The sequence below is a fragment of the Pelobates fuscus genome, chromosome 5 (genome assembly GCF_036172605.1).
Source record: "Pelobates fuscus isolate aPelFus1 chromosome 5, aPelFus1.pri, whole genome shotgun sequence".
Taxonomy (NCBI): domain Eukaryota; kingdom Metazoa; phylum Chordata; class Amphibia; order Anura; family Pelobatidae; genus Pelobates; species Pelobates fuscus.
The window spans coordinates 114,509,222-114,525,345 of record NC_086321.1 but is presented as its reverse complement, the minus strand read 5'-3'; the positions used below and the strand labels follow the sequence as shown (position 1 = coordinate 114,525,345).

At 38.1% G+C, this 16,124-nt stretch overlaps 1 protein-coding gene across 1 annotated transcript in view; it reads right to left on the bottom strand.

The window, feature by feature from the left end:
* The window catches only part of ADAMTS19 (ADAM metallopeptidase with thrombospondin type 1 motif 19), a 227,737-nt gene that overhangs the window by 69,725 nt on the left and 141,888 nt on the right, over window positions 1-16,124 (bottom strand). The window contains exons 11-13 of the mRNA XM_063456413.1: window positions 12,107-12,208; window positions 8,127-8,257; window positions 7,851-8,023 (exon numbers count right to left, since the gene is read on the bottom strand). Of these exons, the coding sequence (XP_063312483.1) occupies window positions 7,851-8,023; window positions 8,127-8,257; window positions 12,107-12,208 (406 nt within the window). The remainder of the gene's footprint in view (window positions 1-7,850; window positions 8,024-8,126; window positions 8,258-12,106; window positions 12,209-16,124) is intronic.

Sequence of the window (16,124 nt, the reverse complement as noted above, 5' to 3'; positions counted from 1 at the left end):
TGTGTGTGTGGGGGTGCTGTATGTGTGTGTGCTGTATGTGTGTAGGTGCTGTGTGTGTGCGCGCTGTGTGAGGGTGCTGTATGTGTGTGGGTGCTGTATGTGTGTGGGTGCTGTATGTGTGTGTGGGTGCTGTATGTGTATAGGTGCTGTGTGTGTGGGTGCTGTATGTGTGTAGGTCCTGTGTGTGTGTAGGTGCTGTGTGTGTGGGTGCTGTATGTGTGTGCTGTATGTGTGTGTGTGCTGTGTGAGGGTGCTGTGTGAGGGTGCTGTATGTGTGTGTGTGCTGTGTGAGGGTGCTGTATGTGTGTGTGCTGTGTGAGGGTGCTGTATGTGTGTAGGTGCTGTGTGTGTGGGTGTGTGTGCTGTATGTGTGTGGGTGATTGTGGGGGGTGGAGGTGGGGGTACATGACTCAATATCCCCCCTCCCTTCTTACCTTATGTAGGGAGGGGGGATTCTTGTTCCTGCTGCCTTCCCTGGTGGTCCAGTGGAGGTGAGGTGTCGTTTAGTTAATATCCCCCCTCCCTTGTTACCTTATGTAGGGAGGGGGGACCATGCTACCGCCATCCCTGGTGGTCCAGTGGAGAGTGAACTCTACCCTGCGGGGCTAGAGTTCACTCTCGCGAGATTTGAGCGTTGCTGCGGCAACGCTCAAATCTCGCGAGAGGAACCCGGCGGAGCTGCTGGCAAGAGCTCCGCCGGTCCTCTCCTGCCTCCCTCCCTGCCTGTGGGTCGGTGGGGAGGAAGGCTGAGAGCAGAGCCGGCGCTCGGATAGCGCCGGCTCTGCATGAGCCGACAGCGGAGATCCTGAGATCTCCCCTGCCGGTCTCAATACATAGGCGTGCTGCGGGGATTAGGGTGTGCCCAGGCACACCCCGTGCGCACGCCTATGCAGGCAGACAGTCATACACACAGACACACAGAGGCAGACAGTCATACACACAGACACACACAGGCAGACAGTCATACACAGACACACAGAGGCAGACAGTCATACACAGACACACAGAGGCAGACAGTCATACACCCACACACAGACACACACAGGCAGACAGTCATACACAGACACACAGAGGCAGACAGTCATACACACACACACACAGACAGTAATACACACACAGAGGCAGACAGTCATACACACAGACACACACAGGCAGACAGTCATACACAGACACACAGAGGCAGACAGTCATACACACACACACACAGACAGTAATACACACACAGAGGCAGACAGTCATACACACAGACACACACAGGCAGACAGTCATACACAGACACACAGAGGCAGACAGTCATACACAGACACACAGAGGCAGACAGTCATACACATACACACACACACACACACACACAGACAGTAATACACACAGGCAGAGAGTCACACTCACCTGGCAATCACTCATTGTGGAGGCAGTGCAGCTCCTGGTGACTGTTTGGTGGGGAAGCAGGGACTCCTTCCTGCTTCCCCTGCATCAGTTTTCCGGCGCTTTTAGCTCCGCCCCCGCCGCACGTTAAGCTCCGCCCCCGCTGCAAATTTAAAAAAAAAAAAAAAATTTTTTTTTTTTTTTTTTTTAAAAAACCCGGCCGGCTGTGCGGCCGCATGGCGCCCCCTGCTACATGGCGCCCTGTGCGGCCGCACAGCTCGCACACCCCTAAGGCCGGCCCTGGTCCTACCTCTTGGCATGGCGCGGTTGGAGTGGCTGGTGTTTGGAGAGGGACATCAATCCCTTTTCAGCTTCTTTAATTAACATCATGAACTTTCTGTCATCCCTTTTCGATCAGGGTAAATCCTATCGGTCGATAAATTTGTTTCTTTCCGCTATTTCTGCAGCCCATAACCCTGTTGACAACTCCTCAGTTGGAAAACATCCTTCCATATGTAGACTATTGCGGGGCATCCGCTTCGTAAGACCTCCAGCTCCCAAATATAGTCAGTTTTGGGATGTTGCCATTGTGCTATCCTTTTTAGAGGCTTGGACTTCTAATGCAGCACTTCCCCGACAACTGTCAGCCAAATTGGCACTGCTTCTCTGTTTGGTATCTTTTTGGAGAGTTACGGACATCAGAGCATTTGACATTCATGCTGTTGACTTTACCCCTAAAGGAGTAAACTTCTCCATTACCCAATGCACTAAAACCAATTTGTCTACAGTGAGCTATCCTTATTTCCAGGATAAACCCTTGCTATGTGTAGCTTGTTGCTTCTGACATTACATCTTTTGCACTACTTCCCTTAGAACACAAACGGGCTCCTTACTGGTGTCTTATGTGCGTCCTCACAAGCCAGTCTCATATCCCATGATTGCTCATTAGAACAAGTGGCTCCTGGCCCTAGCCGGCATTGACTCATCTTTTGGTGCTCATTCTGTTAGAGGCGCGGCCGCCTCTTCTGCATTTACGGCTGGGGGTTTGGTGAAAATTTTTGCCTCCGCGAATTGGTCCAGGGAATCTACCTTCCGCACCTTTTATTTTAGACAGTCACCTCATGTGTCTCTTTCCATATTCTCCTCGCTTTAAAAGAGCAAATCTGAAGTCTCCTGTCTTGCCATAAAATTCGGAATTATTATAACCTTAGTGACCAAATAATCAAAATTTTATTAAAGACAGGAGGCGAATATTTTCCCACCCGTGGAATACTCCCCCCACCCTGCTAGGTAGGTATTTCGCAACATCTCAATATTTTGTTACCAATTAATTTCGTAATCTTCTAGGGTTTTTCTGTTAATACATTACAGAATGCATGTATAGTTGTACTCATCTTTAAATCGTAGCCTTAAGATCTGTCAGAGTACTTGATACCCACTGCTTTTGAATTCATGGCCTTAACGTTAATTAAGAGGTTTGGATTCTCTTACTCAAGAGACAATACTTTCACGACATACTTTCACAATTTTTTTCTCTTTTTCCTAGTTTGGAGACTCTTTGTTACCTTCGCAAGTAATTATCTTCACTTATTAACACCGGTTTACATGGTTGACTACGTTAGGATCTACTCATCGATCTACTGTTTTAGTTTACATGGTTGACTCTATGACTGTCGGCTACATCAAGAAAGAGGCGTTGGGAGGAGCCTGATGACTAGACATACTCTGTTATACATTTTGATTGGTTAAATTTTTTACTTACTGTAAACTGTTTCTTTGTTGCTGGGAGTTTCAGTAAAGAAAGATAAGCAAATATTTGCCTCCTGTGTTTAATACAATTTAGATTATTCGGTCACTAAGGTTAGAATAATCCAAAATTTACTTTCAGGCTCATTTACCAACATGAGGATTGTCGGAAATACAAGGTAAATTTCAAATTTAAGGCCAATGAGCTGAGCTGAGCTGGTTTAGAGAACTTTTCCAATTCTGCTATTTTAATCTTAAATTTGATACAAGAATATAATTTTGAGTTTTCCCAGGGTGGATTATTGGATACATTTGGATATACTTTGCAACACTTATTGTGAGTTAAGACACTGTGTCAAAATAACTGACTATTGAGTTCATTGTATTGGCATACAAACGATACAGTAACTTTTTACTTTTTACTTTTACTTCTATTTTCATGTGATTTATGTATACTTATCATTTTTAGTTTCTATTTATTTCTATATATTATGGTTTGCAAATTGGCCAATTATATCTTTTACACAAGGGATACCTTGGCATATAACCATTCTCTTTACATAAGATCTATTGTTAATTTATCTCATAAATCAGTCTATTTTATCATTTTTTTTTTCTTTTTCCCATGAATCAACTTCTGGTGTAGCATTAGGATCAATTTCCTTGTAGCACTTGAGTTAGCTATACAAATATATATCTGTCCAGCACAGACAAGTCTATAATAGAACAGCCTCTGGGTCTTTAAAAAAATAGAAACATTTACTTCATTGTAGAATAAATCCAATTAAAATAGTAAATGTTTCAGTCCTGCACCGGGACTTTCCTCAGGACCTGATCCCCCTTGTAGGAGAAGTTATAAAGACTCAATGGCTGATATGATCATATTGGATCATAGCCAATGAGTGAGAGTGTCTCGGAACCTTAGAGGGCTTACATAAGTCAGTCCGGTATATGATAGCATCAGAGACAAGCCATACCTCAACTTCAATGAAGTGCTTGTCAATTTCAGGGTCATAGTGGTTGTCATCTACAGTCTTACCTTGTCATAAAAATAATTTTAACCTACCAAGTAAAGCATTAAACAATGTTATAACAACAAGGTCAATATGATTGACTGAACTGTTCAATCCAGTTAGTTTCCCATCCAATTAGAAGGTGGAACAACTCTGCTGATAACATTAGCCTTACTACCACAAAACAAGGCTGTAAATCACTAGTGATCACAAAGTCTGGACATATAGCCATTAGGCTGTAAAAATAAAGTTTGTTTGTACATCTGTTTTTATGCTTGGAATAGGATTTGTGATTTTAATTTTTCTAAATGCTTGGAATAGGATTTGTGATTTTTATTTTTCTAAATGATACATATTTCAGTGAGCATAATCTAAGGATTATATTCGCAGAGTCTGACAATGCTAATACATTTAAATTGTATAATGTCACGCACCCCTGGTCAGTAAGGAGTCATTGATACATTTGCTCATCTTTTGGCTCCTACACTGCTATCATGGTGGCTCCTCTTCTTACACATAGTCTCGGCTATACTAGTACAATCAAAAGTACAGTTCTTAAAGTTGGGACATTAGGAGCACCAGATCTGTTATCCATAACTTAAACAATTTTTTTATTTTTTTTTAATGAAGAGTTAATATGCTAAACTATAATGTTATGACATGAACCAGTGGGACATTGTGAGTCACTTACATATATGAGACTTGGCAACTGGCTCACCATTAGTTAATAGTCAACGTGGGGATTTTCACCTGACTTTAAAGGATTCAGTATCCAGTCAGTCCCAAATCTGACTATTGTGGACGCATAATGTAGACAAAGTGTAGCCAAGAGATACATTTACTAATTCACCTGGCACTGCATTTGTAAATATGAATAGTCTGTAATTGCCGCTTCCTTTAGTAAATTCCCCCAAATTGAGGTTGTAAACACCTTCTGTGATTTCTCTGTGTGCAGGAAAACGATCTGCAACTTAAAATTCTATTCATATTTTATTCCATATGTTAAATGGATTTTACTGAGATTTAAAAGCAAGGATTTTTCCATATTTTCACATGACAAGATGGAAAAAGGAAATATTTTTTTTGAAATCTGTGTGTTTTATAGCAAGCAGCACTGTAAGTTTTATTGATAGTGTTTAATGTGACATGTAAAATCTGAACGTTAAACACTTTATATTTAGCAGAGCTTCATTCTTTCCTTTTGAAACACCATTGTGTTACATAAAATAATTGAAATCTAATGTACAATTAATAGAATCTGTACAAACTGCTTTTTAATTGCTATGCATCTATGATAGACTGATAATTAGAATGTGTGATTATATATTTTCGACCTTGAACAAACAAAAAAATAATAATATAAAAATCAGAAATAGTTAAATTAAATGCAAGTAAAGAGTCGGAACCTGAACTAATATTGATACAGCATGTCCATGGTACAAAAATACAGTGATATTAACTGCTTCTCTCCAGCTTTAATAATATTCTGCTGCCCGTAATTACAAAAATAAACTAGAAAAGCTACAATTTCTGGGGAAATTGTGTGAAGTGTTCTTGCCTCCACCAGTAGTGTACAACTGGAGTGGGCGGAGTAACTGTTATTATTTATTTATATAGCACATTTAATTGCAACGTTGTTGCCCTAAGTGCTTCACAGTTACATTAAAACATACATTTATAAAAAACATTAGCAGGTGTACAAAAGGCCCTGTCTATGACATCACTTGCTGCTCCAGCCTGGCACAAAGCGAAGAGCTTTATATTGTGAGAATCACAAGACCCAGACCTCTCTGTAATATTATAAGTGAAGGCACAGTCACAGTTTAGAAATTGCCCTTCAAATCTGAGCTTTGTAGAGTGGAGTTTCAATGAATGTCAATGGACGGCGTGAGTTGCAAAGAAATGGTCATATTGTGAAAACTATCAGGACTATGGCTTAGCTGTGGACATTTTTAGTGGCAGCAGGGATAGCTGAACGTTTTGATATAAGATTTGTGTAGGTGGGCTTTAAAATGAGGGAGTGGTGGCAGTTTAGAAATCATGTCCTTATTTTTCAGCTTTTGCCAGCTCCCACTCTAGTTTTGAACATTTTGCCATTCATTCCTATGGGACCAATTTCGCCACAAGAACGACGATATTCCGTGAACCATTCGGCGAAAAGTTCCACAAAGTAATAGCAATCCGATTGGGAACAATCCGCACGTTTCTATAGACCTCCGTGACCCGAATATTTTCATGTCCTATTATTAAATACTGTGTATCCCTAAGAAAATGAATACATGTTTGAACATTAGAGAGTTGTTGTTAATTCTCTATGATTACAGTTATTACAATATTTAAAGATACAAATATATGCACGCCAGGCGAATCAAACTAATAAAAAAGTGAGAGTACTTAGCAGTGCCATCTATAAACAAGGAGCTCTGTTCTTTGGAGCACCCTCAAACGTAAGGGCAATATGTCAGAGTGTGTCCAGCTTGCAGTTTGGAAGGAACATTGGTCCCTGCGCTCCCCCACATATCTGCTGATGGTATGGACTGCAGGCAGTTAAAGACCACTTCAAACCCCAAAAGCAATTTAGCTTGTTGAAGTGCTTTATGGGTGAGGAGTATCCTATAATAAGCCCAATTTATAAAAGTGCCTCTAGACCTGAGATCAGATGTGCGCATGTATGAGGAAGACTTATTGAGCAAACCATTTTTTTTTTTTTTTTATGCAGGGACTTTAAAGATTTGAGCATGCAATAAATACAGCTTATTAATGAGGCAGAAACTTATCGAATACATTAAAGTTGTATTGGTGCCTGGAGTGTCCCTCTAAGGTGACACTCCAGACCTCTAAATCGCTTCAGTTTACTGAAGTGATTTATGTGTAAAGGTTGTGTCCTCTTTTTTCATTTTATAAAAAGTGCAAATTTCAAGAGAAATTATTATTATTATTTTTATAAAGTAACCTTATTACACCCCCACTGGCTGACAATCTAGCTGTTACTTCCTAGTTGCTTAGCTCAGTGGAACTCAAGAGGCAGGCAATTGCTCAGAGCACTTGTTTTGCAAAGACTTCTTATTGAGCTGCATTGAGCTTCTGGGTTAGAAGAGCAGGACTTGCAAAGGCTCCAAACACAACTGCAGCTTGTGTGAGCATTTTTTAGATATATCTCCAAAGAAGAAAAAAAAAAAGCACAATTAAAATGAAATTGCAGGAGATATCTACAAAACAGTTATTTTTATTGTGTTGTATTTGAGCAGTGGAGTGTCCCTTTAAGCTCACAAAGCCTTATAATAATAAACTATTACAGCTTATTTTATCATCTAACTGTTATGAATGTAGAGATTTGTAGTCTAAAGAAGGTCGCAAAGTTGCAAATTGGTAATACATCAGGAGAAATAAGTATAATATTTATTGGTCTATCATAATGTCTGCAATTATACACCCTGCATTAAGCAACTCTGATCAGTAATGGAACTTTATTATGAAATCCTTATTGTGATTATTATTCGCATTTAGATAGTTCCAACGCATTCCTCAACGCTTACAATTATAGAAATAAGATATTTGAAGGTGAAAAAGTCCCTGCTAAAACAAGCATTATTACAAATGGTAACCATTAAAGATCAGAATTGTATAAATATATTTGATCATTTTACCAACTAAACAGTTTTAGTCTCAGGTTATACTTTCTGCATTGACTTAATTTTTTAATTTTTTTTATGTAATCAGTCCTACCTTCATTAATGACAGCGTGCCATCGTAGTTTATGCTTGGGATAAGAAGATCGAAAGCTAAAAGCCTGGCACTGCCAGTCTCTGTAGTCAGGCACTCCGCTTGGACATCTGGCATTCTCACACTTTCGGTACTGTATTTGGGGATCACTGCAATGTCTTCCTGCCTGTCCTTGGCTAGATCAGATAGCAAGAACACAAGAAAAAAATCAGCAAAAATAAGTCATGTCTTAAACAAAGAGAGTCAACTAATTTCTCAATGTGAAAAATATAACTTTACCCGAGACATTTACGTTGTCGGCTGCTTATTCCTGTGCTGCAGGTTCTGCTGCAAGAACTCCAGCTGCTCCATTCCCCCGATACTTGCTCAGCAGAAGATGATAAATTGGTGCATTCTCCAACCCTGCACCACTGGATAAAATATATAAATCAAATACATTACAATAAATACATATTACATGAGGCAATGGATGGATCCTGGTTGTTTTCACAATGATTATTTACATGGATTAAATAACTTGTCCAACATTGTTATTCTAGTTATATGATTAATAATATTAATCACAATATTGGAAAATTGGAAAATGAGACCGAATTGACAAAATTATCTCATTGTATCTGTAGCCAGTGCACATTTCTGGCTGATGAGAAATGTTATTTTTGCACAGAACTCACATCAGGCAGTCCAGGTGCTCCTAACACCAGTCACCAAAGTACAGATATCTTTATATGTTCGGTGTTTCAAGCAGAAATGCGGCACATACAGACTGCTTGTTCCATGGCCACCACTAAAGACAGAAGTTGTCATGGGGGCTGTAGTAACATTTTACCAGATTTTGATGATTCTTTGACCAATGATTCACTCTCTCGAGGTTATTCTCTAAAGAGTATATGATTGAGAATTCAAAGATAAATTCAAATTAATTTCAAACTGTAGGATACAATAGAACTAAATGTTCCAATTTGGCTCTTTTGGTCTAAAATCTGAAATTCATATAGAATTTCCCATTATTCACAATTTATATTTCAGGCTAAATATAGGCCACATTTTTCCAATTCAACTATTTTAGTCTAAAATTTGAATTTAACTATGCCAAAAATTCACACTGTGCACAACTTGTCATTTTGTGTAAGTTGTTACCTAGGTCAGGGGTAGGAAACCATCGGCACTCCAAATATCTCCCATAATGCTCTAACAGCCACAATGCTGGCAAAGCATCAGGGGAGATGCTGTCCCCAACATTTAAAGTGTCGAAGGTTGTCTAACCCTGCCCTGAGTGTTAGCTGACATTTTAAAAAGAATAAGTGATATTCTTCATATCGCAGGGAGTGATTCAATCCTTAATTTAGATATATTGGGCCCAGGTTTCTTATTATAATTGTAGAGAGCCAACATATTTTGGAGTTACGCAGAATTGGATCCCCCGGCTTGCCTGTTTCAGTTGATGGGTAGTTTAGGTAAGTATTCAGTTTAGGCAAATGTTCAGCAACAGGTATGACAATCTCTTAAAATACTTCTTCTGACAGGGTGAAGCTACCATGGTTAATTAAGCTATTTGAACATTCAATGGTAAATTGCCCTTCTAGAGATAAAGAGAAAAATAACAACTTGGAGAATTTAAAAGGAGCCTGTACCAGTGCACCAGGTGCTCACTGAAAAATAAAATACAATTTCTGTTAAGCTATACAATAAAGTTCTCTGTTTTAATTGTCTATTTCATGTAAGAAATATTCACAGATGGTATTAATAGAAACTTTGATTTATACTGCTAGTACAAAATAAACTTTGTCAACCTAAAGACGAAAAGCTGTTGACTGACAATAAGCAGAAATCTCGTTATAGATTCATGTTATTAATTGCTGCTGTTAAATACCTTAAATTATCTTAATGCATCAGGAAATATTACTAAAATTGTTTATAATTCAGTGAAAAGCACTTACCACATTAGGATATGACACCGTATCATTTTACATTTTATAAAATATACATATGTTCAATTATACTGCTAAGATAATAGAAGTAATAATTTGACAAAGGCACAAAGAAAGAGATATTCCAGCATTGGCACTTTTAAAAGTGACATCATGAAATATTTTATTGAAATATAATTTTACATACACAACTAATTATAAAATATGTCATGATGTTTTCCCATCATGCACAGCTATTAGCCCAGACCTTAACCCTCTTGAAAGGGTCACTGTGAAAGATTTTACTTAAAAAAAAAAAAAAAAAACTAAACATACAAACTTTTAAATAAACTTCACTGAATAAGCATCTACAATATTCTATTCATATAATTTTCTCCGAAAATGTTTAAAAGCCGTTTGTCATTAAAAGGAAACAATGACAATGAAACATGTTTCCTTTCCTTTTGTATCAAAGGGGCTCTGTAGTAAATCCAGATAACCTGTCAGTCTACAGCTGGTTTGGTTTAATTTAAGCAAACTCAGGGCATTCAAAAAAATAATGAATAACTAACTTTAAAGCGATTAGCCATTTTTAGCATAATGATTCCAAGACATATACTAAAATGGGTAATTGCGACAAAGAAGAAATAAACTATATGTTACTATGTGTATGTAAATATATATTGTAATACGTTAATCACAAATAAGCTACAAACACCACAACAATTACCACACAGTAGTACTATGTGAAACACAGAAGACTTAAAAGCTTAATGGCATTCCTTCTCACCAAGTGTTTAGTTTCTGAGTAAGTTTGCCTTTTTCATGTTTTGACAAATGCAATGTATTTTGATTTTAAAAGTAACATTCAACAGGTTTCACACTGCTTTGGGGGTCACCATATAAATGTCCCCAATAAGTGCAGAGAGAGTGCACTACTAGACACCCTCTTGCTGCTCCAACAGAACTAATGGCATCAGTCTTTATGAGAGTGCAACAACAGAGTTCTACTCACATAACATCATTAGAATGGCCACTTACTGGCTCACCTCCTCCTCCTGCATGGTTTCTAATATTGGTAATAACGCCTTTGCAAAGGTTTTGTTAAATCACAAGGCTAAGTTAGAGGCCACTTGTGTCTCTCAAAAACAAGATGTTACAGTCAAATCAAGGCAAAGCCACTAATGATTGCAAATTCCAAAGTTCTACTGATCTACTGAAATAGTAAAGGACACACTTGCTATATTTACACAGACGTGACATACAAACATAGATTATATCGCTTTTAAGCTCCTCGATACCCATACATTCCACACAGTCCTGTAAGTTGAATTATTGCTTTGATGCTCTGGGTTTTCCTCATACACACAGTAATAAAACTCAGTAACATGCAGTGTGCATAAATGTATCATAAAGCATCACAGTAGTAAAATTCACAGTAATGGGTGGCCTTGCTCTTTGACAAGAGAATAAATATTAATTTTCTCCAAACACTAACTAAAGGACATTTGCATTGATCAAGTAACGTACAACTCTGTGGTCAAAAACAAAATACTGTATGCTGAAAATGAGACCGATAAGCTGATTAATTATATGATGTGCAAATAACTACCTTACATGGGGTAAAGGAACAATATGGGCAGCAAAACATTTGATATAACTTGGCCTTTTAACATGCTGTATTCATTTGCATGCTCAAAGCTTTAATTCTTGCAAAAGAAATATAAAAATAGTTTTCCATTTTTCTGTACTGTAAGCCTGCCGCTTTAGCTACATCCCCATTTCTAAACATACTGTCTTCCTTAGCTCAGACACTCAGACTGGATAATGAGCACAAGGAGAGTACACAAGCAGACATGTAAAGCCTATCAATGATGTCTCTTTCTGTTTGCCTGTCTATCTAGCCTCTGCCTCCCTGCACCGGGATACTAAACTGTTCTCCCATACCCCAGAACATATTTGTGCATATTTAAATACTAGCACCCACAATTTTTTTTCTAAATAAATCACACACATCTTCAAGGCTTAAAGCATGTGGCCTCAATTTAATTCTATCGGCATGAAACAGACTTTTATTTTTCAAATTTCAGCTGGATTTAATGCCAGCTGAAGTGTAAGTAGTCAAACCCGATAAATAAGTCAGAAGGTCAAGACAAACATGTTGATCAATGTGCATTGGAGGCAAATTTTTCAGCCTTTTTGAATGGCTAACCCTGGTAGTCTTAAAAAACAAGTTTAAAAAAAAATGCGTATGGTGGTCAATATGACCCCGGTATCCATGCAAGGGTCTCCACACTGCCATGAACTTGAACATACTTCACTTTTCTTTACTTTAAATAATTAGCATACCTTTTCTATGCCACATTCTGTACCATCCATAGGTGGATCCAGCTTTGTTCTACAATCTTTTTCGCTTTCCAATTTACACCATAGTCCTGTACAAATGACATGCTAAAAAAAATATATTAAATATGTCAGCTATGGAATATAATAAATATCTTACATACATAACATAGTAAAATGGGAATCTCAAGTTATGCACTCTATACACTACTCATATGGTGGATTTCTCTCTTTATGCTAAATAGTTTATAAAGTGATTCAGAAAATCCACACAATCTAGATTTATCTGGTTATCTGCTTATATCTATTGACAAGTACAATGTTTCTTCTTTAACCGTTTTCTTCTAAAAGCCATAATGTCAATAACATAACGTCTATTGTGTCGTTTCTTGGAATCTAGAAAGTTGAGAGAAATACAGTACATAGGAAGAACTAAGGTTAAAATATTTATTCTATGAAATATAAATAAATAAAACGAAGCACATCAAGCTGTAGAAAAATGTGTAAATATTGCATATTTTCCAAGTATAACTCTTTAGCCAAAACAGAAATTATGCTAAACCTTTCCACTTAGTGCACAATTATATCTGCTATTTAGCTGGCTATCGTAATCTGTTGTGTATTATTATTATTATTATTATTATTGGTATTTATATAGCGCCAGCTTATTCCGCAGCGCTTTACAATAAGAGGGGAATTTACCAAATGAGACAATAAAAAAATGTAACAGGAACAATAGATAGTTGGGGACCCTGCTCAAACAAGCTTACAGTCTAGAGGGAGTTGAGTATAAAAACACAATAGGAAGGGTATTGAGGGAGACAGCAAATAGACATGGTGGAAAAGTAGCAAAACTGGAGGTAGGAGTGGAGTGTGGCCCTATAGGAGAGAGAAAGAGGAAGGTTTGAGAGATATAGGTTACTCTTGGATATGGGACGATAGTTGGAAGGGGAAGACTGGTCTAGGGATGGCTTTTATAGGGTGGGTATGGCAGTCGCATGCTTAAGGGGAGCAGGGACAACGCCAGACGAAAGAGAGCAGTTTAGGATGTGTGTTAAGGATGGTACAAGACAAGGGGAGAGAGATCTGATCAGGTGGGAAGGTACTGGATCAAGGAGAGAGGTGGTGGAACGAGAGGAGAGGAGAAGCGAAGCCACCTCCTGTTCTGTAGCTGGGAAGAAGGCTTGTAGGGTAGGGAAGGTACGGTCGATGTGTGGTTGCGAAAGGGAGGAGCGGGGGGGGGGGGGAAGAATTATTTTCTTAACTGTTCAATCTTGTTGGTAAAGTAGCATGCAAGGCTATCTGCTGAAAGGTCAGTTTGAAGGGTGGCTTGAGGTGGGCGAAGGAGAGAGTTGAAGGTGTTAAAGAGATGCCTGGGATTGCGTGAGCATGAACTAACAAGAGATGAAAAGTAGGCTTGTTTAGCAAGGGTGAGGGCTGTGCTATATGAAGACAAAATTAATTTAAAATGGAGGAAGTCTGACAAGGTGCGGGCCTTACTCCAGCAGCGTTCAGCTGAACGGGAGCATCTCTGCAGGTATGTATGTTTGTTTCTGTTTGTCTGTGTGTGAAAGGGCTATTAAACAAGAAAATGGGAAATCCTCCTCCGTTCCCCGATGTTGCTCAGAAATGAGAAATTGAAGCACCAGTTTTATTTATTTGTATGCATTTACACATTAGGATGCTTCCCAAGTGTCCCTATTTTGAGCCCAAATCCATCTGGCCTTCTTTAGTATCCTTATGTCCCTCATTTCTAGAAACTCCATATTGTTGGTGTTTCTGAGTGTGTAACAGAGTTCCACAGAAAAAATACTCACAGTAATGTGTCTTTAAACTACAATAACTGGGTTTAGAAATAAGTCTGCGTAAATAATATAAATTGTTCTTGTTCTAAATTACATTTTAGTAGCATAGATTGTTATTTGTAAGCTATGTACCACTCACACCTCAAAAATTAAAGTGTTCCTTTTTCTTAATTTGAAATGTTGGCAGCTATGCATTAGGGAAGAGCTTTATGATGGCAAACAGATGCTATTCTTGGGAAGAGTGCTAAATAAGGAACAGTCAACATGGAATCTTAAAGAATTCCTCACAATATTTAGGAGCTTTTCCTTAATAAATCTCCCCTATATGTCAATCAATAAAATGGAAATGTTAAACATTCAGAGTTACTTGTTTAACAGGGAATTGTCAGGAATTAACCAGGGAATTGCACATTTTAGATAAAATAGCCACGGTGGAAAAAGAAACTGAGCTGGAAAAGTTGGGTCTACATAAGACATTCTCTGTTCATTTCCTATGATTTCCATAGTTTGGTCAGACACAATTTGACATCATGATATGAGAAATAATTAAATCTAAACAAAAGCAACTAGTAGTAAAAAAAAAAAAAAAATTACAGTGCTTTATTAACTCAATAAAGCACTTTATAAAGTGCACAATATTGTACCTTTCTCTAAATTAATTCATTACTTTTGACAATCGCTCTCATAGCTTGAAAGTCACCCAGACCAGTTCATCACAATAAAGTGGTCTGGATTCAGTGACCCTGTCATGTTAACCCTGCAATGTAAAACATTGAAGTTGTTTCATAAACTGCAGTCTTTAAATTGAGGGGTTACATCCACCTCTATTGGCTGTCTTATTGACTACCACTCAAGGCATTTCCACCACCAGAACTGAGTTAAACTTGTGAAAGCTGTGGAGTCAATTGCTGCTGATGGTAGCATTTGATTGGAGGAATGCAGAGTTTGGCAATGCATGCACAGCTCCAAATCATTGCTTCTCTATGGAAATTGGAGGATATTGAGGATGATGTTAGCTTTGATGCTGGTGGATTCTAGTGGAGACAATGCTGGTGGATGTAGCAAACAAGGTGAGTAATCACTTTTAAACTTCAATGGTTACTAGCAAAGGGGGTGGACAGAATGGAACCTAAAGTCCTGAAATAATTATTATTTGTGGGATTATAGGTTCCCTTTAAATTCATGACCACTTCATGGCCATTTCGTGGGTTACATATTTCCATAGCGCTCTCATTAACATAAACTATGTTTTATTTTATTTTTTCTTTATATTAATTTTTATTATTGCTGCATCCAATCAGCTTATCCAGGAAGAGTGCCACTGGAGCTGGACTTCTCTGAGATTTGTGATATGCTGGCTTTTTACTTCATATCTTGTGAGTGGAAACTTGAATACATTTTCTTGTCATCTGTTAGATTGGTGCACTATGTCCTTTGTGTCTCTCCTTTATATTTAAGGTTTAAAAAGAAGAAAATGATCTTCATTGAAATCTAAAGAAACCTTTTTTTGTCTGCATTTTAATTCCATTCTGTGAGTGCACTACATATTTGCGCACTTTATGGTGTTTTAAACATTCTACACCATTCTTTTTGTTTTATTTATTTTTTATAGCTTTTTTTTTTTACAGTTTTTTTTCTCAGGAAAAGGGGAGGACCTGAATCTGTCCAGGACCAGAGGCACTATAGTGTATATAATTCAGGTTTGTATTCAAAACACTACAGTGTTCCTTTAATGCTTTCTTCACTTTTACTCACCAATAAATAAAGTGGGTCAAAATCAGCTCTCCCCTACAGATGTCCAAGATCATGGCATAAACTTCTAAAAGTATAAATTATTCTTCTACAAATGGTTAATTATTGCAGGCCTGTTCACACCCCCTACAGCTAAGTAACCAACACATCCAATTTCTGCACATGTTCTGTAAAGTACCATGTTGCTATGACAGCAGAGTCCTTAAAGTGTTACTATAACTCTTTTCTTGACTTCGTTTTGTTTACCTTTATAGTGCCATATTAATCACTATTGGCCTTGTTCACCACTAATTTAAGAAAAAAGACCCCTATTAGATAGATTAAAACTTACCTTGAATCCAGCGCCTGGTGAGGTCCTCCTCTCTTCATTTCCATACCTTCTCTCATGGTCCAATCAAACGCTTATCAAAGTGTGGCGAAACCAACCTCGCCACTGGGCCCTGGAGAAGCCTGTTTGCTAGCCTCCT